The 26,116-nt window shown below is 34.1% G+C and overlaps 1 protein-coding gene across 1 annotated transcript in view; it reads right to left on the bottom strand.

The window, feature by feature from the left end:
- LOC129514645 (low-density lipoprotein receptor-related protein 1B) overlaps nt 1-26,116 on the bottom strand; it is a 1,831,349-nt gene that overhangs the window by 978,541 nt on the left and 826,692 nt on the right. The window contains exons 4-5 of the mRNA XM_055333402.1: nt 12,232-12,351; nt 8,242-8,370 (exon numbers count right to left, since the gene is read on the bottom strand). Coding sequence (XP_055189377.1) covers nt 8,242-8,370; nt 12,232-12,351 — 249 coding nt within the window. The remainder of the gene's footprint in view (nt 1-8,241; nt 8,371-12,231; nt 12,352-26,116) is intronic.

Raw genomic sequence — 26,116 nt, 5'->3', positions numbered from 1 at the left:
TAGTCCAATTCAGAATGCCTTAAAAGTTTGAAACAAACAGTTTGAGAGAAATAATGGAGTCAAGAATGACTCCAATCTTTTGGCTTGAACAACTGGGTGGAGGGTGACATATACTACTGTCTGAGGAGAGAATCAAGACTTTGGGACACAAAATGTTTGATATTCCTGTTAAATTTTCAGACGAGATATTGAATTGGAGTTTAACATTCAAATGAGTTTGGTGTTCAACAGAGAAGTCAGGGCTGATGATGGAAATTTACGAGCCTCAGTCTCTAGATGTTTTATAAAACCATGGAAGAGGCTCTATTTTTAAAGCTGTGATACAGTATGAGAGTACTTAGGAAATCAATAAAGGAAGAGCTGTCCAAAGAACTGAAGGAGGTCACGTCAAAAATAATGAGGATAATGAAGCAAAATAAACAGAAAAAAAAAATTCCTAGTCAGCTAAGGAAAACTCTAAAATGTACTACTCTAAAAAAGAGAGTCTTCAAGGAGGAGACAAGGATCAATTGTGTCCTAAGAATTGATAACTGAGTAATTAGGCAACAGGTCGTCACTGGTAACCCTGACAGTAGAGGTGTAAGTGACTCATAAGAATGTAAGACCAAGTAAAGTGGGTTCAAAACAGAAGGAGAGGAAGTAGAGAAAGTAGAAAATCCTTTCTGTGAGTTTGTGAGTTTCTCTATGCAGGGAAATGAAAAATGGAGGGGTAGCTGAAGAGGACTATAAGTTTAAGGAAAGTCGTTTTGTCTTTTGTTGTTTTTGTTTGTAAAGACAACAAGCTTGTAGACCTATGGAAATCATCCATCAGAAGTCAAAATACTGATGATTCAAGGAATAGATAAGGCAATTACACAAGTCTAATTCTTGAATAGACAAGAGAAGATGGAATTGATGCACAATTAAAAGGATTGGCCTTAGATGAGAGTGCAGTGTATTTTTCCATTCAAGTGAGACAAAGATGGAACATTTAGTTCTAGATTCAGACAGATTGGTAGGTTTAATAAAGTTCAGAGTGAGAAAGTACTCTTTTGGTTACTTCTATTTTCTCAAGTAAATATGAAATAAAAATCATAATGTTAGAATAAGGAGAAAGTAGGTAGATATATGAAAATTCATTATCTGGAGGCAGGGAAGGAAAAAGCCCTTATAAAACAGTATTTCACTGTTTTCTGACAGGGTTGCCAAAGGATATAAACATACAACCTAGAGTTAAGACACTGATTTTCTACTTTGCTTTTAAAAAGACAAATTAGTTCTAAGTATTCAATAGTGATTTTATACCAAACTTCGAGCTACTTTACTAGATATATTGTTTGAAATTTGATGGTATGTTGTTCTAAACTTCTAAAGATTATTAAAATATAATTTATCTAATAATTTGGCAAGTGTTATCTGTCAGGGAAAGCTCAGATGGAGGGTCTGTGAGTCCTCGCGCTAAGAATAAATAGTCACACACATTCAAAAGATGCAACCAATACAACAAATTTTCTTTTCTCAAGACTAAAATAACTCTAAAAGGCTTGACTCAGGAGAATAGGCAGGATATCAGTCCTCAAAGTCAAGGACTAGTATGGACTCTAGGGGGAGGAGTGCCTGAGAGGTATTCCCTAACTGTGGTTATTTCTTTGTTGATTGCTATTGATGCAGAGGATGCCTTGAAGGCACTCCCGATTTTTTTTTCTTATTAGAAAGGACAAAATATTCTCTTTTTCTCAGCTTTATTATTTCCCTGAGGATTTTAATAGCTATATACTTCTACTTTTCCCAAACAAAGTAATAGAGGAGTTACATACATATGTACATCCTGGCCTCATCTTAAAATTAAACAATTTGTAATTTTTATGAATTTAAATGTGCCTCATTTGTTTTCTATTTTCATTATACGTCCAGTTTTGAGACAAAAAAGAGAGTTAATTGGAGAACATGTACGACCCATCACTTATTCTAAATTGAGAATTTAATTAATAGTTCCATAGCTATTCTACAAAAAAATAAAATAGTAGGATAGAAATTTATACCTATGTTGTATAGGTATAAATAAATACAGTTATAAAAATAAATTTTATCAATTGTCAAATCTAGAGCCCATAAATGTGGCCCTATGATTCTTTAAACCCATACAAAGAAGTCCTTAGCAAGATTGCAGCTATGATGTTAACTAGTAAAGCAAATGGAAGACATGCATTTTTTTTCTGTGTCTGATATTTTCCTAAACTCTCGATAAATCAAAGGTGTCATGACACATAAGACACCACGGTTACATTTTCTGTTTAAGATGTCAAGAAAGGTACTAGACTGTGACAGTAATGCCCTCTAGTAAAAAATAATAATAATAAATTTTAAAAAACAAAAACAAAACAGAAAAACACACATAGAATATTCATGAGTACTTTAATATCTTAACACAGCATACTCATTAAGAGTGTCTGGGTGGAAAAAAATGTGATATTTGAGTAATGGAAATTCTTTCAGAAATCATTGTCTTGTTCTGTCATGGAATGTGATTTCCAACTAAGTAAAGAGCCAGAAAAGATGTAGGATATGAAGAGTCCAGGAAATAGAGAAATATATTCAATGGCCAGGGCTAGGTTTTCAAAGGCACCCTGTAAAGTTTTAGTGTTTTTCTAGGACAGAGACTTAGGCAATACTGCTCAATTGCAGGCACAGTAGCTTGTTCTGCAACTATATCTGCATAGTAAGCACACTAGGTTTACATGTTTATCTGAGGAAGGCCTTGGGGGAGAGGTCACATTTGTGGAGATTATGCACATCTTCCCAAACCACTCCAATGTCAATACTACGGCAAAGGTATCATTAGCCCTGAATAACAGGATGAAACTAGTAAAATCACTGTTTTTTAATCTCTTCCAGCCTTTTCACATTTCTTTTATTAATACTCAAAATCCCACTCCCCTAATTCTGCTTCCTGAACGTTCACAAAATTGCTTAAAGCACACACACACACACACACACACACACACACACACAAAAAACATTCACCAAGCACATACTCCATATTCTGTTCTAGACACTGAGCTACTTCTCTGCCATTTACTATTTGCCATAGTGTCTATAATTTCCTCCGTGCATAGTTGTCTGAGTAAAGAACAACAAATCTGGGTTACTATGGTTATGGTCCATTAAGCTCACTCCTACCCCAAAGTCTCATATACCATCATGTCATCAAATGCCATTCTCAGTTATGTCTCAATAAAATGACAAATTGTTCAGAAACTATACCTTTGGACTCCCTAAAAATAGTAAAAACTATGAATAGTGAATCTTCATATGTCAAGACATAATCACCTTTCATTCTGCAGGAAGCCATTCTTAGCCAGATGGTATACTGAAACAGATCTGATCCACTAGTCTCATAAATTATCAAGGTTACTAAGACTTACTGTGTCACCTATTCTAAGAATACTCACATTTTAATATAGAGTGCTTTGTTAACAAAGAAAGAAAAAGAGGGAGGCAATTATACTGCAATAACTGAATTCCAAGCATTTCGAGGGGCTGTGGAGACTCTGATACTCTAAACAAAGAACTCTTCCTTCTCTGTACAGGCATCTGCCTATTCTCGCTACAAGCAGAAGCACTCCTGGCAGAAAACCATGAATGGTTCCTCTGCCCTCTAAAAGAAAACTTTAAAATATACATTAGATAATAATAGAGTTGGAGGTTACATGTAGGAGCCATAGGACATTGTATTTTGTTTCCTTTCTCTCTTTCTTTTTAAGAATTACAGCAAAGATAACAGTGAGTGGTATGAAAATTCTCCCTAGCATTGTCTAGGGTTGTGCTTCCACCGATTACAGGGATTATGATTTGTATTTCTAACACCATTGCCTAAATGGTCTCCCCATCATTCCAATCAGTGAATAGCACAGTATAAACTGTAATAGAATCCTAAAGTTATTTAATGGGCTCCCTTTTCTCACTACTATAGTTGCTACGTGGCAAAGAGGTACACACTCTCTCTCATGGTGCCACTTATTGCAGTGCCTCTACACTGATGAGCATGTAATTATTTAGTGCTCTTTATCCTAGGACTGCTTTAGTCCAATCAGTAGAGTCCTACTGGTCCTGCAGAATTGTAAACTGGGTTAAGTGCCTGCCTTCAGCAAGTAGTTAGGAGACTAAAAAGTACAGTTCAATGAGCCTGAATTTATCGGGAGTAAAACTGGCAACAGTTTGTAAGTTAGACATTCTTGGCCATTACTTTCATTTTTACAGGTTTTGCAAAAGCCCACTGTTAGCTCTGGGTGCATATATTTAATATTTCTACATCAAAATTGGTCTAAATCAATTAAAAGAAGACAAATTAAATAAAAAACCCTTCATTTTAAGATATGACAACTCTTTAGAACTCTAATCTAAAAAAAAAGTATAAAGAATATACAGGAAGTTCTACTGGATACATATAGATATTCTAATGATTATTTATAAAACATTTTTTCAAATGACAAACGCTAATGTTTAATTAAAAAATCACTACCTTTTAATGTGTGTCCCATTCCAGTTATGAACACTCCAATATGACATTCATATTCCAGTATGTATTCTCTTACACAGTATGATCTAGTACTCATTAAATTTTTTTTAAATGTACATTGTAAATTTTCTTCCATTTCAAAATTATTTATTTTGATATCAAATGATAACTGGACTAGATTACTTTTGAGTTCCTCCCAACCCTGAATGATTGATTCTACATTTCAGTAGTCAGGTCAATCTTACAAAGGCTAGAAAAGAAAAGAGTTTGTCTGCATTGTATGAATTAACAAGAATGAAAAGGCCTCCTGCCTAATATCAATTCCTTCCCCCCACCTGCCACAGTGCTTGAAAATCCCCTCCCCCTTATTAGAATTATTTCTTAAAGGTACTCTTAAGGCTTGTGAATTTTGCTTGGATTCAGAATTATGTTACAAATGAGGGATAATCAATTAACTTATCTAATCAATTAATTTACCTAATTACTATCAGTTATTATATTGAAAACAAGATCCCGAGGCAAGTTTTAGAGTGAGCAATTGGGGAGTGACCACAATATCATTCTGTGCTGAAATTTACAAGCCGCTTCCAGGCCAATTGACTCTCTCTGCCTTCACATAAAAGGCTATTTCTCCTAAGAATCTTTCTATTTTCTCATCTATCTTCTTGTAAGGCCTTTGCAGAACCCTCCTGAGTCTAGTTCTAGATTCTCATTGTATCCTTTGAGTTTGATATTCCTTTTTTTTTAAAATATGTTTTTCTACAGCCTATTGATCTTTTATACACATCCACTGTTCTGAGCCAGCCCATTTGAACGTCCCATAGTTTTCGATGCACCCAACTTCTAAGATGCCTGGAAGTCTGGCTTGACTTGGAGAAAAAGTTAGGTTCTAGAGTCCAGTAGGGTTCGATTGTAGAGGAAGAAAAAAGAGGGGCCAATCTAAGCAGCCAGGTAATGGAAAGGAAGACTGGCAAAATTTTAAGATAAATGTGATTGAATTTAAAACATTTTCCTAGCACCCATCAGTTATGGCAACACCAAAGTATGAAAAAATTGCCACAAAATGTAAGGTTGATGTGTTAAGTAACATTTTACATATAACTAATCCAAAATATCTTCTGGTTTATTTGTTATCAATTTGAGAAAGCTAAAGCAAAGCTGATAGTTTCCCTTTCGAATTTGTATGAATACATTGGTTCAAATATCTATGTGACCTTTAGAATCAGTAAGTATATTTTCTACACTTGTGCCTTTACTATATTACTAGCAACTCATTTTTCTAAAACTACAAAGCCTAGGAACATTTCCATAAAATCTGTAATTTTTAAACTCTGTAGACCAATACTGTCATCAAGCCAGTGACTAAGAGGTGGAGGCTTTTATATGTTCCATTATCTTTTTTTTTAAAGATTTATTTATTTATTCATGAGAAACACACAGAGAGAGAGAGAGGAAGAGACATAGGCAGAGGGAGAAGTAGGGTTCTCTCAGGGAGCCTGATATGGGACTCGACCCTGGATCCTGGGATCATGCCCTGAGCTGAAGGCAGACACTCAACTGCTGAGCCGCCCAGGTGTCCCATATGTTCCATTATCAATTCTAGAGTCATTAAATCTCCTTGATGCAGTATTACATTATCATGTACCATCCCTCTCTGGTTACATTCTGTTATTGGCAGATACTTTCTCTGTGTAGAAAGAGAGGAAGTACCACTCTATAGGGTTTATCACATTACACTGTCCCTGTATAGCCACAGCAATATTGTGTGGATCAATATAAACAGCAAAGGACAAGCCTTCTACTTATTTAGCCCATCAATATTTTAAATCAGAACTCTCAGTAGTAGAGAAAAGGAACAGGCAACCTGACTTAATTTTTCTCAAGGATTGCCCCTGAAACATAAATAGGGCTCTATAAACCAAGTCAGTAATTTAAAGAAGTAAACTAAGAAGTAAAAGAAGTTCTTTCTAATTTGGTATACATATATGATTTGTAAATAATTGAACACACTATCTCAGGGAAATTGTTAAAAGTATAGCATGAGGTTAAGCTCTAAAGGGAGATGGCTATGGCAGTTTACTGAGAAAATCCAATGCTTTGCTCAATCTGGCTTCGGAAAAGAGAATCCCATCCATGCTTAATTTTCTAATCGCTAATAAAAGAGGGTGGGGGGCAGCCTGAGTGGCTCAGCAGTTTAGAGCCGCCTTCAGCTCAGGGCGTGATCCTGGGGACCTGGGATGGAGTCCCATGTTAGGTTCCCTTCATGGAGCTTGCTTCTCCCTCTGCCTGTGTCTCTGCCTTTTCTGTGTCTTTTGTGAATAAATAAAATCTTAAAAAAAGGGGGGGTGGGGACATTCATTAATTTATCAAAACATCATAATTTGAACATTCATCAAATTAAACCAGATTTTTTTTGAAACCAGATTTGAGTAAAGTCAAAAGCTAGATAGAATAGGATGTGAATTTCCTTGTATTATTCTTAATCAAGCCCACAGAAAAATTATCCTATTGTTACTAGCATTATCCTATTGTTACTAGCACATCTCAATGCTATTTCACTCACAAATCATCAATATTTGCTGTAGGTTGAATGCTGTGTAGAAACTATAGGCTTTATTCTCAGGGACAGGTAAAAGGAACAGTTTTGAAACATGAAATTCAAACACTTGAATTTACTAAAAAAAATTTACTAAAAAATTTTACTCAAAGTGGAGTGTTGATATTAGTAATTTTAACCAAAAAGAAAAGTTCTTCCTTCTTTTTCTTTTCTTTCTTTGTTTCCTTCCTTCCCTCCTACCTTCCTTGCTTTGACAAATATTCATTGAGTACCTATGTGTTCCAGGATATGATCGGAACTCAGTAAATAACAGTAATCAAAACTAACAAGTTTCAATACTCTCATAACACTTCATTATTCTGGAGAAATCAGATGATAAGCAAATATTTATGAGTTCATTTCAAATGGTAGGGATATAAAGAAAATTAAAATGAAAAATCATCTAGTGATTGAGTAGAAACGCATAAATAAAATTGGGAAATAAGAGCAATGGAGAGGGTATATACTATTAAGCAGAATGGTTAGTGAAGGTCATTCTGAATGTTAAGTTAGCTAAGACTTGAATGGTAAGAATGTGAATATCATAAGGAAAAGCATTGCAGGCAAACAAAACAGCAAGGAAAGACTTCAAGATAAGAGCAATGTAGTTGAAGAAGCACAAAGTTGATGTGTGATGAACAAAGAGAGTAGCAATCAGTGAGATGGGAAAGATAAATGATACCAGAACATTAGGTCCTTACACGTCTTGTGAGAAGTTTGGATTTTATTCTGAAGAGGAGTGAAAGTAATTGGGAGATTTTAAGCAAGAGAATGACATGATTCGGTTTATATTTTAGTAGATCACTTTTCATGTTGTGTGTGATTTTGGTGGGAAAGCAAGATCTCAAAGAAACCAGTTAGGAATCTATTGCATAGTCCAGGAGAGAGATGGATAATTCAATTAATCCATTTCTTTTGAACAGGTTTTTCAAACTAGAAACTTCCTGTAGTGGAAGGAGTTTTGTATTGATTGGTGACAACTGAAATAACTGCTCTGGATTTTTAGGTATGGATCATTGAGCTAAAATGAAGAAAAAAATCTATTTCTTCCAAGTGCATATTACTGTACTAGATTTCCAGTGAAAAGGAACTACAAAAAGGAAGTAAGAAATTCTAGAAGGACAAAAAAATAAAAAAGATAACTTACCATTTTTGGCTTTGCAAGATCTGTTGTCTGGCTGCATTATGTAGCCTTCCACACAACTGCAGGCATAGGATCCATGTGTATTTATGCAGGTCTGGCTGCATGTGCCATAAATAGCACATTCATCGTGATCTACAAAGAAAATGAGAATCACTTCTAAGTAGATTTATTGTTGGGCATTTTTCTTCTCCTTGAAGAAACTTTGTTTTTTTTTTTCAAATTTTGGAAACAATTTCAGAAAGAAAGACACAAGTCCATAAGTCTTTTCAAAACTACAGTAACTGAAAGCCAAAATTCAATGTTGCTTTGATAGTACAGAGATACAAGACCGTATGTAATCTTTTAAATCTTTCATTTTAAAAGATAATATCTAATATTTAGATCTTTTATTTTATTTTAAAAGATATCTAATATTTTATTTTAAATCTTTTATTTTAAAAGATAATATGAAGGCTAGAAGTCCTTGGATATTTTTGCGAAAACATAAAATGCACTCCACAGAATATCTGTTGAATAGTTCTAGTGTTGATGACTCTTTAAATTATTTTTATAAAGAATTAGCCTGATAACATGGTTTTCAATAAACATATTAAGAGTTTTGAGCCTTCACTTGATCAAAAAGAGGAAACTATTAAGCACTTGTTGAAAGGAAACATTTCATCTTAAATTTTATTTTAATATCTACGTTCCTACTTCTTCTCTTACATGCCCCCTGTCCTTTTACTCTTCCCTCCTGCATCTCATTCAAATCTCTATAAACAGCAAATACTTAATGCTTCTTAGCCAACAAGGCAAATAAAAAATATGTCAGGTAATAACTTGGACAAATGTATGTTTAGTTTGTCCTGTGTACCATGTACTTTACTAATCCCTGAAGAAACAAAAAACTGATAAAACATGGTTCCTATCTCTAAGTGAAACAAGTCTAGGGAAGTATAATTTTAATTCTATGCATTGCCTTATAATAGAGGCATACTATAGTTATTATAGAAACTCAGAGAAGTCAACCTGCTTGGAATTAGAGGGAGAATATTAAGTGAAGGCTACATCCTGACTTGGATTTAAAGGATAATTTAGATTTTCTCAGATTCAATAAGAAGGGATAAGATGGAAAGGGGCATTCCAGTTAAAATAGCATATGACATGATACTGAGATGACATAGTAGGGATTTGAAAGAAATATAAGGGGTCAAGTGGAATAAGGACAGATAAGGGGAAGGATAAGAGATGGCACTGGAAAGCAGTTCTGGAGACAGATAATGAAGTTATTTTTATGCTAAAGTAAAAGGTTGTACATTATATATAGGCATTGGGAAAGCGTTAAGGATGAGCTATATAATCAACTTTATATTTTAAAACTAAATAAACACAAATAAAAATGGATTGGTGCATGTAGAGAAGAGATCCTGGAAAAATAATTATGTGCTAAATTCACAAAAATTGTATTTTAATCCCATTATATTTTGAACTAAGTCAGTGGTAGGAGAGATGGAGAAGAGAGAATGGAGTGAAATGTTTAAGAACTCGAAGAGACATTTGAAGACTGGATAGATGGCAATGAATGGTGCTATACTAAAATAAGAATAAGCGGCATAATAAAAATAGGTATTTGGTCTTTACCTTCAGTTTCTGGCACAGAATCCCTAAAGCTCTTGCAATTTTCTTAACAATAGGAGTGTCTTTTGTTATTTAGGAGCCCTTCTGGAATGTACCTTAGTCTATGGCAATGAGGTGACTAAGGGTGGGACCACTAGATAATGCCAGGATGGGGGCTCCACACCAGAAAGACTAGACACATGATTAAAGGGTGGGAACTCAGCCCACCCTCTGAACACTGAGCTAAGAAAAGAGTTTACTAAGGAAAAGCAAAAATATTCCTGAGTAGTTAAGGGGCCATTTAAATTGGGAAACTGTGCATTTGTATGGCATTAATTTGCACTTTTCTCAGAATTCTTTGGCTTCATATAACAGCTTGCATTCGTGGATAGTTTGTTTGAAGTAAGTTGCTTTGGAGATAAAAAGAATAGTTTTTGAAGCTAAGTTTACAGTGATTATGAAAGAAATTAAATCTTGCATTTGGTAAAATCCAGCCCCTAATGGCAGAAATGATTCTCCTCCATTTTCACAGATTTTTCAACTTTAATTTTATTGATTCCTATTTTAGTTTTTCTGACATGATTATGCTATCCAGAGAGCAATATGAGTCATGATTTTTGTTGTTGTTTTTCTTAGCCAGAATGCACTGCTATGACATTCATGTAACTCCAGAAAATTGGCCGCAGAGGAATAGGCATGTCATTATTTATAATGCTGCCTTTCTTTTCCCTCTAAGGACAGAAAATACCCTGGAAATACAGCTTCAGGAGAGCATAAATGATGGTCAAATCTGGCCATCCAGGAGTGCAGAGAAAGTAAAAAGAGCCCTTCTTTCAGTAGTGACCTTCTAGACTGGCTGATGTGAAATTCCTTACTAATGTTCAAAAGAAGATATTGATTATCGTTACTTTTATGGATTTAATTAGGAGATTAGGGAAAAAGAGATCAATGCAGAAGGAGCTGAAAATCCCGATTCCTATAGGATTCAGTTGCAGCAAAAGAGTAAGGATGCTGTGTAGGTATATTAGCCTTCCCTGTGTGAATGGAAAGAGCTGGTTTGAACTGGGAATTGCATGTATGTGTGCATGCATGCAGAAGTACTATTCATATATGGTTGGTTGACTTTTGTGATTATAAGGTGTCTAATGTTGCCAGATCTTCTGATTTTTTTTTCAGAAAGTCTGAACTTTTATATGCAATCTTCTGATTTTTAAATGTTGGTTTAAAAATAGTGTGAATCAAATAAATATACTAGTTTGGTCCATCTATTGTCAGATTAAATAGCCTCTGAGCTTGACAAGCACTTAAAAGTAAGTGTTTCTACAATATTTGTATTATGCAGAAAACAAGCAACAAATGAAAAATTCAAGCCCCAGATGTACATTAAAAAGCGAGGAACGTCTTCAAGACAAGAATAAGTGAACTCTGCAGACCTGAGCTTTAGCCTCAAGTCTATTACTGAGAAGATGTGTAGGACTTAAGTAAGTCACTTAATTTCTCAGGGTCTTGCTTTTCTCACTTCTGTCATTAGAATTTTGAACAATATTCTCTCTGAGGACTCTTTCAACTTTAAGATTCTGTTTCTAAGCAAAACTGATAATATTAAAGCAAAGGTTTAAAGTAATTGGCAAAGCACCAATTTCTTTGTAAAATAGTCTATTAGTGGCTCTAGCAATGCAGATATTCTTTGACTTTATATATAGAGTCTATATTTTATGTTTTGTATATATAGACTCTAAGTACCATATAAAATAATGTATTACTCATATTACAGATATATCAGGTTTATATACATATTCTAGCATATATATAATAGAAGTTAATAGAATGGAGAAGCAACTTGTTCAGTATGGCCGAGGCGAGTCATTTCAGAGTAAACATATGCTGTAGAGCATTCAAAAAATGAAGAATTATTACATTAAAAATATACATAAATATTTTATGTTCATTATTGCTGTTGGTAAAATGCCAACTTCCAGAATTACCAGTGCAAAAAATGAAAAAAAATATAAATAATATTGCATGATATTATTAACAGAACTCAGTTCATAGCAGATGTCTACTATAATGCAGCTGTATAACTAGCAGGAAACATTTGGGAAGTTAAGACTGTTAAATCCAGTGTTTTCATGGTTAACCTAAACTACTTCCCATCATTAACATTCCCCATATTTGACATTATTGCAATACTATTTGAAAATTGATTGGTGAAAATGCATATTTGGTATGCTTATGTGTATGATTTATATGGGAGCATCATCTTTTAAAACTCAAGAAACAAACAAACAAACAATTAAACACTGTGTGAAGCACATGGTAGGTGTTCAAAGATACTTTTTAAAATGTCCATTAACTAAGCCTCTCCTAAGGAAAAAAAGAGTCAAATATTCTACTTACCTCTACAGCTTCTTCCATCTTCTTTTACTTCAAATCCATCCTCACAGTAACATCTTGTACTATTTCTGACCACTGCACATTTATACTGACAATTCAACAGCTGGCAATTGGGTAATAGTTCTGGAGAAGAAAAACAGAGACACTATGTTAATATAACTGCACACATATGTCCTATTTAAATTTAAATATTGTTAAAATTTCTCAGGGCATAACCACAATAATACAGTTCTGATTGGTCTCCTTGAAAATTTATGTGAGTGGCTGAGAGAAAAAAATGATATCTACTCCCTCTAAAATATGTTGGCTTGTATTTGTTTGAAGTATTGTTAACAAAATTTCAGATCTGTTCAGTCTTTCACTTTTAGCTTATTTTGTATGTTCAAAGTCACAAATCTTTTCAAATTCTGGTGAATTAAATTATTTCAAGAGGAAAAATGTCAACTCAGTGGTTAATTTCAACATTTATACATTTCTTATCTGACATATCAATTGATTTTCTATCTTTTGAGGACTTGTTTTGATTTATAATCCATGTGTAACCTTCATAGCAATCAATGTGAATATATTCCATTTCAATAATTTATTTTTCATTGGTGACAAAATATTAGACAAATACTGGACATAATATATTTCATTATATCTGAACTCGTTCAGAGCAAATACATCATTGAAGCAAAAGTTAGCAAACCCTCAGAATAGATTAGAATTCAATATGATAAATGCATGAAACAGAGATGAAGTGACAGAGGCATATTCATTGCACAATTTCTAACAGGAATAAAATTTGCTAAACTAGAAAAATATATGGATAAAATGTGTGGCTGATTTTGCTGTCTGAAAATGAAGGTATTAATGGATTGCAACAATCTCTTCTCCTGGGGAGAAAAATAAGGGTTTTGAAGATTAAAATTAAATGATTCAAGATATGTTGATAATGGTACAAGTTTAGCTGGTGCTTCAGAAAATACACACACACACACACACACACACACACACACACATATATATATATATATATATATATATATATATATATATAGTAATAAAAATATTTTAATGCTCCAATGTGGAAAAGAACAGCTAGAGCGTTCTAAATAGAAAATTTGCTATTTCACTATCTAAAATATTTTCTTAACCAAATTATTTTTCCATCTCTTTCATGCAATTATTCCATGCATCTTCCCTTAATACCCCAAATCTTTTTCCTAATGGTCACTCACATAATTTGATCCTGCTTCCTACTTTTTATGAGATAACTGAAGCAATCAAGGAGATTTTCCACAGAGTTTTCTTCTCATTTACCTACCTCTGCATATTCCTGTCCTTGCCTTTCAAACTTGGTTGAATTCATAATCAAAGCCTACCTCCCATCCCTGTGCACAAATCCTATCCCCTCTCACTTACTCAAGGATATCACTTCAGCCATTCTCTGCTTATTCTCATAATCATTTTTAAATAATTTATATTAATCAAACAAGAGCCCGTCTCTCTTTGACAATTAAAAATTTACAGAATACAGTCATGCCTATTTGTTTACATATTGCCTGTGGCTGTTTTAACATTACAAAGGCATAGGTGACTAGTTGTCTCAAAGACCTCTGACCCACAAAGCCTAAGTATTTACCATAGCCCCTTACAGAAAGTTTTCTGACCCCTGTACTAGCTTGTTTTCAGCATCAAGCATTCTCTTTCCCCAACTTAAAACCAAAAAACTTTGACCTCACTCCCTCTACTAGTCACCTTTGCAAAATTCCTCTGTTCCTCTTAGTAACAAAACTTACAAAAAATATACATACACTTGCTTTTCTCTGTTCCTATATTTAACCCACTCCATCGAACTTTCACTTACACTGCTCCACAGAAACTGCTTACATAAATGTCTTTGATGACTTTGAAGTTGATAAGTGCAATGACCTTCTTTCAGTCCTCATCTTATTTACCTATCAGCAGCATTTGACAGTTAAGTACTTCCTGATACACATTAATTGCATTGCTTCTAGAACTCACACTCTTGACTTTCCTCCTATTTCACAGCCCCTTTGTTGGAACATAACTACCAGTACCATAACTTGAAAGCTAGTTGTGCTCTCTTAAACTTCTAATTTCCATTTCTCCGTTACAATCAATACTTTATACTAAATTTCTTTCCCCTTGAAATACCAGAACAATTTCTGTTTCCTTGACATAGATTCAACCAATATGCAGATCAATTATATCTGATTTGTAGGCTTGAGTTTCGGGTCGTTGCTAATTATATGCTAATACAATGTTAATATTTAGGTAATGTACAAAGACCAGGATTTTGGTTTGTAAAAACACATTATTAATAGAAAATATGGAATGAATGGTTCTTTGGAAATTATGGAACTTTCGCTTTGCATTATGGTAGCTATTTACATGTTAGTTTCCCTCACTAGTATCTATAGCTACAAAGTATAAGCCGAACATATACCAAGTTCTTTAAATATGCAATCTCTTTGAAACCCTATAACAGTCAAACCTCCAGATATTATTGTAATTTACATTTTACAGATAAGGGAACTGATGGTTGATAACTAATCCAAGATTATTCAGCAAATATATGACAGAGCTGCCCTTCAAAACAAAGTCAGTCTGCCTACAGAGCCTATATTTTTAATACTGCCTCTAGTTCCCAAAGTATAATACAGTGATGGTTAGAACATGGTGTATTTTATTTTTATTTTTCATTCTTGGTTAGTAGTGCACTATAGATAAAGTGTTTTATAATTTTTATAGGATGAATGAATCAATGAAATAGCTTAATTCTAGGATGAGGATTAACACTCCCAGGTGTCATTTCTAGTCCATTAAATTAAACTAGGTCCTAAAGATAGTTCATTTACATCTTCAAATTAGGTAATTGAGTTGTCAAATCTTGTTTGATTATGGTGGAATCAGTCCAAAATTGCCTTGAATATATATGCTACTTTAGTTCAACATTGATTAAGCACCTACTCAATGCTAAGCACTCTGCTGGGGTTCTACACATGCAACATTACTTTAGACAAATTAAGGAATTACAACATGAGTGTGGAAGTGGGTGGGGTTAGGTGGGAAGGAAAACAATGTAAACAACAATATAATTAAAAGCAGAAAATAAGAAATGCTAAATAAAAATACAAGTGACATGAGCTAGGAAGAGAGGGAATCCTCCAGGGACTGGAAATGAGCATAGATAATATGGAAAATAGTTGTGAGAAAAGTTTAATTTAAGCTGAAATTTAAAAGATAAGAAGTGTTCAGTGAACAAAATTTATGGAAGTGCATCCCAGATAAAGCAGACAATATGCAAAAATAAATGAAAAGACAGGAAAGCATACAAGAAATACAATGATAAATAACTACGTGGCTGAACCATAGCGTTTGTAGTGGTAGGAAATGGGCCTAGCATTCTTGTTTGGGGCCAAGTCAAAGTGGATTAATTCTTAAATTAAGTAGACTTTTTAGTTTTGATAATGAGAGTCATTGTTAATAATTGAGGACAGAAGTGTTTGATAGTACCTAATAGCATGGCAAAACATGAGTGAAATATCCTGAAAAGCTACCTGAAGGCCTAGACATGCAAAGGCACAAATTAAGACTATGAAGCTTTATGTGAATGGATGGCCAAACACTTGATGAAAGCAAAATGACAATAAGTTAATAGTACCAATAAAATGAATCAAGAATAACAGGAGGACCACAGTTTGAGGGAAAATAGTAAGTTTGTCTTTGACTGTTTAGTTTCAAATATTGACAAGAAAGGCCAGGAGAGACTTGAGAATTTGAGTGTATCTAAGAAGACAAGTTCGACTAGGATGTAGCTCTGGAAGTCATAAACATAAAGTAGGAAATTAAAGCCTAAAAAAGGAGAGAATCATCCCTTGTAAGAAATATTTGTAATACAAATAAACCTCAGAGATTTTTATATGTGAAAGGCAAGCAGAAGAAGAACCATCAACAAAAAGACCCAAGAAATTATCAAATTTATATACGGGAGAAGCTGAAAAACTTGACAAAATCTAAGGTGGAAGAAGAGTTCATGGAAGTAAGGATAACAATAAATGTTAAATCCCTGGGGAATATTAGATGAATACTAAAACATATATTGGGCTTTCTAATAGGGTCAATTAAGACATTTAAAAAAGATTTCAGTGGGACAGAGAATAGAGATAAATGTAGTAGTAAGGAATTGGGGCAGAAAGAGGAAATAGGAAAGGTTTCTCCTAGAAAAGAATTAAATATATTATGAAATAAAGAGAATAAAGATAGAGGTTTGACTGAATTTATTTAGTCTGGTACCTTAAGGCAGGCATGTTAGCTCAGTACCTTAAATGTATTATTTTTTTCCATATAATTTTTGAGGCCAATTCCTTGTTTGCCCTCACAATTCAAAGTACAAAATCCACAGGCCATTGGTTTCATCTTTCTGCTCTCTCCAAACTTTAAATATCTGGAATATGCCTGCTGAAAATTGTTACCAGCATGGGGATAATGATGAGGAAAATTGAGAAAAAATGAGAGAAATTGGGGAAAAACTGGGTATGAAAGATCAGACCTCACACATGGTTTTGAGTGTTAGGTGGGATCTAGTGGTTGAAAAAAGCAAGAGACAAGGGCAACTCAGTTTGTCGTTCATCAAATTTATCCTCTTTGAGAACTCATGCATGTGCAAAGAGATTGAAAGCATTTTATCAGATGAAATGGTAAATGGTGATTCTTCTAACGCCATGAAGAATTATGAAGAACTAACAAAATGAAAACTAAAATTTAAAATTTGGCTTAACTCTGGGAAAGCAATACTAATTACTGTAATGTAATCTACTTGAGCTGCTTACCATTTATGCTTAATTACATGCAACACTATAATGCTTAAGTAGATAATTAAAAATGCATCAGATTAATTTTGTTAGAAAGCTTATTTGGGTAGAACAGAAATTCTGTACTTGAATTATCTGTCTTCATAGAGTGCTCTGAAGTGTGGTCATTGATTCATGTAACATTATCATTGATTTGGATCTTTGGTTAAAGTAGGAAGACTACCAGCATCTAAGGTGATGAAATATGCAAGTCTGAATCCAGATATATAACATGGTATTTGATCTGTATTTCTTAGCATTATCATAAAAGAAAAGTGTCTTTTTTTAATGAATGGAGAGAGCTATTATTTCAGGAATCAAACTCAATTCAACTGATGAGGACTCTCCTAACACGGACTCACTCCATTCTATGGTATTTAAGGAATCTTTTCTATGCCTTTTTTTTTTTGAAGTTGTAGAGGAGATTATAAAAATGTGAATATATCTTCCTTATCAAATGCAAGTGAACACCTTACAAGTAATGGGCAACTTTGAGGCACTAAGCTCCTAAGCCATTCTTTAACTTAGAAATAGATTTCTGGATTTGTATTATTAATAAATAGTAGCAGAGATTCTAGAAGGATAGAAAATTATTTCATGCTAAATCTTACATCTCTTTCACTACTTGTTCTTTTTTTCTAAATCATGGTAGAATACTATAAATAAAGCCTTAAGCGCTAAAGCTAGAATACCTAAGTTCCAACCCTGGTTTTATTAATTTCAGGCTATGTGAGTGTGGGGAAAAAAAAAACAGCTAATGTTCACCAATCCTGTTTCCTCTTCCTGAGCAAATAAAAAGATTAATTTTCCCAGTTGACTTACATTATGTTGGAATGATGTATCTGGCACCTAGATAATGCAACATATGCGAAATTAGTGTGTGCCACTTTTTGACCTGGGCTCTAGAGCATTTTGACACTCTCCTACTCTCTACTTGCCAGCCCTCTAGATGCAAAGAAGCCAGCAGAAGACCCAGAGAACCTTGTGCCAATAGTCCTAAACTGAAGGGAGGCTGAACAGCAAACATCCACTGATGACTCATTTGGATGTTGATGTGAGTGAAAATTTGGATTTTTGATGCATTCAACCCCTGAAGTACCAGGGTTGTTTTTACATAATACTATGGTGATGGGCAGATGATATAAGTTATCTATAATTCTCTTTCCTTATCTCTAAAATGGGGATAATAATAGAAGCTCCCTCATAGGGTGGTTGAGATGCTTAAATGAGGTAAATCATACAAAGTTCTTAAAACATTGCCTGACACACGCAATTCTTTGCATTTTTTTTTATTTTCCACTAGCATGTTACCATTTAACTTGTAGTATTCTCATCATAATTTATATAATTTTCAAGTCATTTGGAGGTATGTTTCTTTTTATAATAGAATGACTTTCTCTTTCATGCTTTTAATGTTGAGTGTTATATGACATTTAGTTCTATCTAGTTTTGCCCTCAAATTACTTGTGCATCTTTCGATGCCTTTGGTGGGGGGGGGTGCATTCATTCATTCATTCATTCTCTTAAAGTCTTTACCTGAATGAAAAATCACCAACAGGGGAACACTAACCATAGAAAAAGAAGGTTTTTCTATACTGGCTAACTGGTTTCTATGAAATATGAAGAAGATTGCTCTCTGAAGCAATGTGCATGCATACTTAATCTGCTACATACGGACTGACCAATTAGTAAATCAGACAAGAAATTTTTATCAAGCACTTATGCTGGTTTGCATCGTCTTTAGGGGTGGTTTTGCTTTTTGACAGCATTGGGATTTATAACACATCTCCAGAATGTATGCAGGCTTAAGATTTAGAAAACACAGATAAATTTTGCTAACCTGCCTCAGAGTAAAAACAAGACAGTAGAGAAGGTGATTTGAAGCTGATAACCAGATACCAAAAATTACAAGTTTTTACTGGTGGGAGGTTTCTCCCCTCATTAGTTTATAGTTTACATAAATATTTCTAAGCCAGAGAACCACTGTTTGCCAGCTTGTATGTGTAGCCATTGGTTCATTCATGGTGCAGTCAATAGCATTATGCTGGCTACCTTTATGATCTATAATTGAACAATTCACATTGGTCACAATTCACATTGATGTATTGGACTTAGCAGGACAGTGAGAACACTACTGTGCTGTTTTATTCATGTGCTTCTAGGTTATATGTTTCTCCCTGAGAAGAAATTAGAACTTTTATTAACTCTTTGGAAATACCAAAAAATATAGGCACTTTCTAAATTCATAAGTTATCTGAGACATTATTTTACAAAATGGGATAGTGTTTAATTCCTAATTTTAGTAATCAAATCACTCCTTGAATTTGGCTTTTACAAAAATGCCACTTAACCAACAACTATAATCATAGTTATAAGGAAAAATATTATTTCCTTATGTACCACATTAAAAAAAAGTATTTCACCCACTTTTTATATTTGGAGATTGAAAAGCTGATGCAGCTACTTACCATGCCAGACAGTCCCTCTTGTCAGCAGGACGTATGCATGACATATTTAGAATGGTGATAATTTGTGTCACATCATTCATCCTCTCACCCCTGTTTCCTTGGCCTAGTAAAATGCAGTGTGAGCCGGCTTGCAGAGATTAGGCTGCTGCTTATGACTACCAATGTGGATGTCTTCAGAATTCTTTGCCTAGTGCTAAACTACACAGTCCTGGCTTCAAATTTTCAGTGTGCTCTCATATATAAAGATACAACATTAAGGCATTTTTTGTTATTATTTCTATTTTTATTGTCATGGTATAAATTTACATACAAATTCATTCCTTTTATGTACAGTTCTATGAGTTTTGAAAAACACATTTAGTTGTATAACCAATACCACCATCAAGATCCAGAACAGGACCATGATCCCAGAATATTTTCCTGTGCCCTTCTGTAGTCAACTCATTTCTCCACTGCCAGATTTGGCATCACTGGTCTGTTTTTCATCTCAATGGTTCTGTCTTTCCTACCATGTCACATAAATGGAATCATCCAGCTTATGGCATCTTTAGTTAGCATAATGTATTTGAGACTCAGCCATATTACCTTATCTGGAGTTCCCTCCTTTCTATTCCTGAACACTCTTCTATTGTATGAATGTATTTCAGTTTATTTACCCATTTCACAAGTGGCAGATATTTAAGTGACTTTTAATTTTGAATAAAGTTGCTCTAAACATTCACATGCAATTTCATGTAAATACAGTTTATAATTTCATTTGAGTCAATCTGAGATTGTTGGTTTATGTGGTAAAATGATGTTTTACTTCATAAGAAACTATCAAATTGTTTTCCCAAGTAGCTGTTCCACTTTGCATTCCTACTACCATTACATATGAAGAATCATCCAGTTGCTTGGCTTTCTGCCCAATACAAGTTATCATCAGCTTTCAATTTAATTTTAATTTTTAGTCACTTTATTAGGTATTCGTGAGGGTACTTTTTGTGGTTTTAATTTGCATTTCCTAATGACTAATGATATTGAACATTTTTTCATATATTTTGTATATTTTCATAGTTTTCCATTTTTTATATATTTTTCAGATATTTCACATACTTTTCATTCATATATTTTTGGTGATGTGTCTGTTCTTTACTCACTTTTTATTAGGTTGTTTTCTTGTTGAGTTTTGAGAAGGAATATATATAATATACATATATTATAATATGTATATATATTCACCTATTTAATAAATGAACATGGCAAAGCTGTCATTTCCTAATTTTAATTTTTCATGTTAATACTACATAAGGATTTACTACTCTTTTAACAAGGAAAAGCATAATTCTCTATAGTTTAGATGTACTATTATGAGGCAGAACCTATAGGCTAAACATGAAGTTTGAGAAAATATTCTGTGAACTGAGTCTGGGGTTTATAACAGATTGCATATTTCTTTTTCTTTTCAATAATGTTCATGTGTGTGTACATGTGCACTCAACATCCTTTTTGGTAGTTGTATATTATTCCATTTAGGGATAAATAGTAATTTAATGAGACAATTCCCTGCTGAAACACATCTAGTTTATATGGCAAATATAACTATATGTTTAAAAAATATTTTTATGGGGTTCCAGGGTGGCTCAGTCAGTTGAGCATTGGACTCTTGCTTTTGGCTCAAGTTGTAGTCTCTGGGTCATGGGATCAAGCATGGCATGGGGTTCCATGCTTGGCGGGAGGGGGGTTCTGCTTGGAATTCTTTCCCCCTCTACCCTACCCCTGATCACATATACTTTCTCCCTAAAATAAATAATATACATTTATTATATAGTATTAGATATATTACATATTATATACATGTGTATATAAATGTGTATATATATGTGTGTGTATATATATGTGGCGGGGTGTATACACACACAATTATTTTTTTACACTTCCTTCTGTACTGATTAGGGTCCTATAACTAATTCTCACTGGAACATGTGTGGACATGGTCTGTACTACATCTACATCAGAAGATTAAGAGTGCATGTCTTCTCTGCATACATATTTTATTCTCTTATTTATTATCTGGAAAGGGATTTTACTGCTCTGCTTTTACTGTTGTTTTCTCATCTCCATCTATACCAGGAATACAACTTTGAGATATGCTACCATGTATACTTTGAAATGTATAAATAAAAGCTAAACTAAAGTAACAACAGCAACTTGAGAGTGTACTGCACTAATGCTAAGAGAATTTTACATCTTATATTATGTCTACAAACCAAGGGTTTACTTAGTAAAGGAGTTCCAACTATCTGAACTCATTGGATAACACTAAATAAAGAGCTGTTTCTTATGGATCTTTAAATAAAATCATTTCTAACAATTTAGCAACTTTAAGTTCTCATTTCTTTTGAAACTCTTCACTATAGATGGCATCCAGCATTCTAAAATTCAATATGCAAAATTTTTAAAGTTTGTGTCATATAGAAAATTAAAATCTAGTTACCAAGGTACAATCAAATGAGGAGAGATTAATTTATGTTGTGAAAAGACAGATTTGGCTTAAATAGCCACTGACAAAATTTGCTAACTAATTAATGCATAATCTGCAGGGTTTGTACAACAACAACAACAAAAATGTTTACCTAAGTTTTATCTATAAAAAGATATGAGAAGATAAAGCAACACATGCTTGTGTAAGGTTTTCTTCTTAGAACAGTAAAAGGAGGGATCCCTCGGTGGCGCAGCAGTTTGGCGCCTGCCTTTGGCCCAGGGCGCGATCCTGGAGACCCTGGATCGAATCCCACATCAGGCTCCCGGTGCATGGAGCCTGCTTCTCCCTCTGCCTATGTCTCTGCCTCTCTCTCTCTCTCTCTCTCTCTCTCTGTGACTATCATAAATAAAAATTAAAAAAAAAAAGAACAGTAAAAGGATAATGACATTGCTAACTTCATTGGGATGATGTGAAGTTTAAAGACTGTGATTCAACAGAAGTGTTCAGTGTCTGACACTTATATTATTTACTATAATAGTAAATACCTATTATACATTGGCAGTTATATTATTGCCACTATAATCATCAACAACATCTACACCAATAAAATCCAGTAACTTTCACTTCCATCTTTTATTTATATGGAAGAAGAGATTAGAGATGCATGGTATCTTGAATTGTACTTTAGTCTTAATGGTGGAAAACACAGATCTATTAGTGGTATCTCTTCAGAGATACCACAACTATTGACTGGATTCTTAACCTTTCTGAGCCTTAGTTTCCAAACTAGAAAATGTCTTGATAAGATTTTATGAATATTAAGAGACACAGTGACTGTAAACATGCTTTATAAATTGGAGAGTATCATGTAAATGATGAAATTTGGACCAGCATAGGGAGAGGTAAGGGAGAGAAAGCTAATAACTCTAGGTGTATTGGATTGATGAAGCCAAACTGTCTTTTGGCTTATACATCTTGTTTTAGTGCTTTGCATTTGATTTTACAGTAAGGATGGCACACTAGATTTATTAATAATAAACTAACCAATATCAAGTCTTTGTCTGGTTTAATATATTTAATTTCAACCATGAAAAACTATGCTTGAGGGAAAAAAAATAAGCAAATTTACCATAAGGCCCAGAGAAGAATACAAGTAGAAACTGCAGATACCTAGGAATGGGGTTTTTCATGTCTGGAGGTAGAAGAGTAAAAAAATGAATACACAGTGAAAGGACAATATACATATAAATTATATAAGGGTATTACACACCTATATAAGACAAATATAATAAGATGGAGGTAGAAGTAGCAATTGGGTTAGAAGAGGTGAGGCAGCATAAATAAACATCCTTTGTACAGGAAATTCATAACTTCTAGCAATTTCTGCACATTTAGTAGGTAAGAAGTACTTGTAACTAAATCTATTTGGAAAGTGAAGATAGACTTGTTTTCATTTTAAAGGACAAATATTTTCCTTTTTTTTTTTTTAACATTGTCCTCTTAAATCATTATATTAGTCCCAGGCCATAGGAGGCAACAATAACGAGTTCAACGCTATGAGAACAAAAAAAGCAAAATGCCACACAGTGCCTGGCACATATCAGGTCAAAAAGTTCTCTATATGTTAAACACAGCAATTAAGCACTCCTATTCACCTCTGTGCTTTGCAGTCTTCAATAAAATGAAAGGGATGGGAAAGGCACACACCCACAAAAAGCAAGAGAAAAAGAAAAAAGACTAAAACAGACAAAAGATGGCAGCAAAACTTTAGGAGCAAAGAAGCAATAAAATGAGTGTTCACTAACTTAGCCCTTCATAGTCCTAAGGAGTAAAATATTCTAAGCCAAGGATTGAAATAAATGAGAGGGATGATGATGATGATCAAGGCTGCTGTCTTCTAAACACATAGATTGTGCACAGCACAACTCTAGGGGACACTACTAAAATAAACTTGGATGTGAATGGAACTCAATCTGTGCCACATGGAAACCCTCAGAACAGAGCCCAAACACAAGTGTATAAAACACCAAAATCCTGGAAAGCCTCAAAAACTAAAGACAACTCCTATCTCTGAAAGGGGTGGGAGTGGGAATAAAGGTCAGGTAGGGATGTAAACTGAATCGGTTGAAAGGAAAAGTGACACCTTCCATATCTCCCCCTCTTTGCAGCTGAAGGTTTATTCTCTGAAGAGACAGAATTAGACCAATTCTTATCTGGAGAATTATAGGAACAGCATTAAAAACAGGAGTAATACACACAGAAGGTGAATAGATGGAGAATTCTGGGCTACAATTGCTTTCATCCAGATCACTCACCAAGGCAGAAGTCCCAAACCAAGAAAATCAAAGGCAACCACACCCACCTAGAAAGCCACTAGTAAAGCAGAGCTATAACTCTAAGAAAGTGGCGCACTGTCCCATCTTCAGCTCCAGAGCAATGCAGAGATTCTTCCCAGGATGAATGGCAGGCTTGAAAAAAGAACTGTTATTTTCCCCAAGAGAATTAACTGGCTTTATTTGGAACAGAGTATGCTGAAGTTCAAGCCTAAAAGGTGGTGTCCAAGACAATGGAGATTTTGATGGCAATTAATTAAGATAAAGATGATGGCTCCATGGGAGCAATAAACTAAAACATAGGTCAGCTAGAGTTGGAGGACAAAGATGGCTAAGAAGAACTTTCTAGAGTTGGAACAAAGTCTACTTCTGAAAAGTGGACAATATTTTATTGGGTAAAACTGTGGAGGAAATTATGCCAAAATGCCTTTTTATTTGAAAAACAATAAAATTGGTGTATGCTAACTGCTGAGTGCAATACCAATGTGGCACACACTTAATAGATCAGGTAAACAGACAATCAAAGAGTACCCTTAGAAAGCCACTGTTATCCCAAGGTGACTGTGCACATAACCAGGGCTATACCCTTAGGGGCATAGAGAGGCAACAGCAGAGATCCCACACTGTGTGGGAACTAAATAGTCAAGATAATAAAAAATTAAAACATGCAAGACAAAGAGACAAAACCCACCAATTACTACAATTAGGGACAGAGAAGAATAATGTCCAGAGTTTTTAAAATTTATTATCTAAAACTCCCAGTCTTCAACTAAAATATGAGGCATGCAAAGAAACAGGAACCTGTGATTGTACACAAGTGAGGAAAAAAATAGGTAAAAGAAATTGCCTTTCAGAGGGCCTAGATGTGAAAATAAGCAGACAGAGATTTCAAAGCAACTATTGAAAATATGTTCAAAGATTTTTTAAAAATTGCTTAAAGAAGGAGAGAATATGATAGTGATAGCACAGGTGTCAAAAGGAAAATTGGGCTTCATCAAAATTAAAAACTTTTTTACATCAAAATAAACTATCAGTGTGAAAAGGCAATCTACAGAATAGAAAAAAGTACATATAAATATTTTTTAAAATTATATACCTGATAAGGGATTAATAACCATAATTATAAAGACTTCTACAACTCAACAACAAAAATCAAACAACCCAATTAAAAAATGGGTAAGGAACTTGAATAGATACTTCTACAAAAAAAAAAAATAATAATAATTGCCAATAGTCAAATGAAAAGATGTTCAAAATCACTAATCAATGAGAAATGCAAATCAAAACCACAATGAGATACATTTCACACCCATTAGAATGGCTGTTCTTAAAAAAAAAAAAAATAAGCTAACAGTGAAATCTGGGTGGGTTAGTAGGTTAAGTGTTTGACTTCAGCTTAGGTCATGATCTTAGGGTCCTGGGATCCAGGTCTGCGTCAGGCTCTGTGCCCAGTGGGGATTCCTACTTCTTCCTCTCCCTCTGCCCCTCTCCCAGCTTAACAGAAAATAACAAGTGTTGGCAAGGATATTGAGAAATTAAAACACTTGTATATTGCTGGTAGGAATGTAAAATGGTGCAGTCACTATGGAAAACAGTATGGTGGTTCCTTAGAACATTAAACATAGAATTACCATACAATCCTGCAATTCTATTCCTGGCTATAAACCCAAAAAAATTGAAAGCAGGGATTTGAATATTTGTAAGCTCATGTGTATGGTAGTAGCTTTCAAAATAACCAGAAGATAAACGCAACCTAAATGT

This window comes from Nyctereutes procyonoides, unplaced genomic scaffold (assembly GCF_905146905.1).
Source record: "Nyctereutes procyonoides isolate TBG_1078 unplaced genomic scaffold, NYPRO_anot_genome, whole genome shotgun sequence".
Classification (NCBI taxonomy): domain Eukaryota; kingdom Metazoa; phylum Chordata; class Mammalia; order Carnivora; family Canidae; genus Nyctereutes; species Nyctereutes procyonoides.
This window is presented reverse-complemented; position numbering and strand designations above follow the sequence as displayed.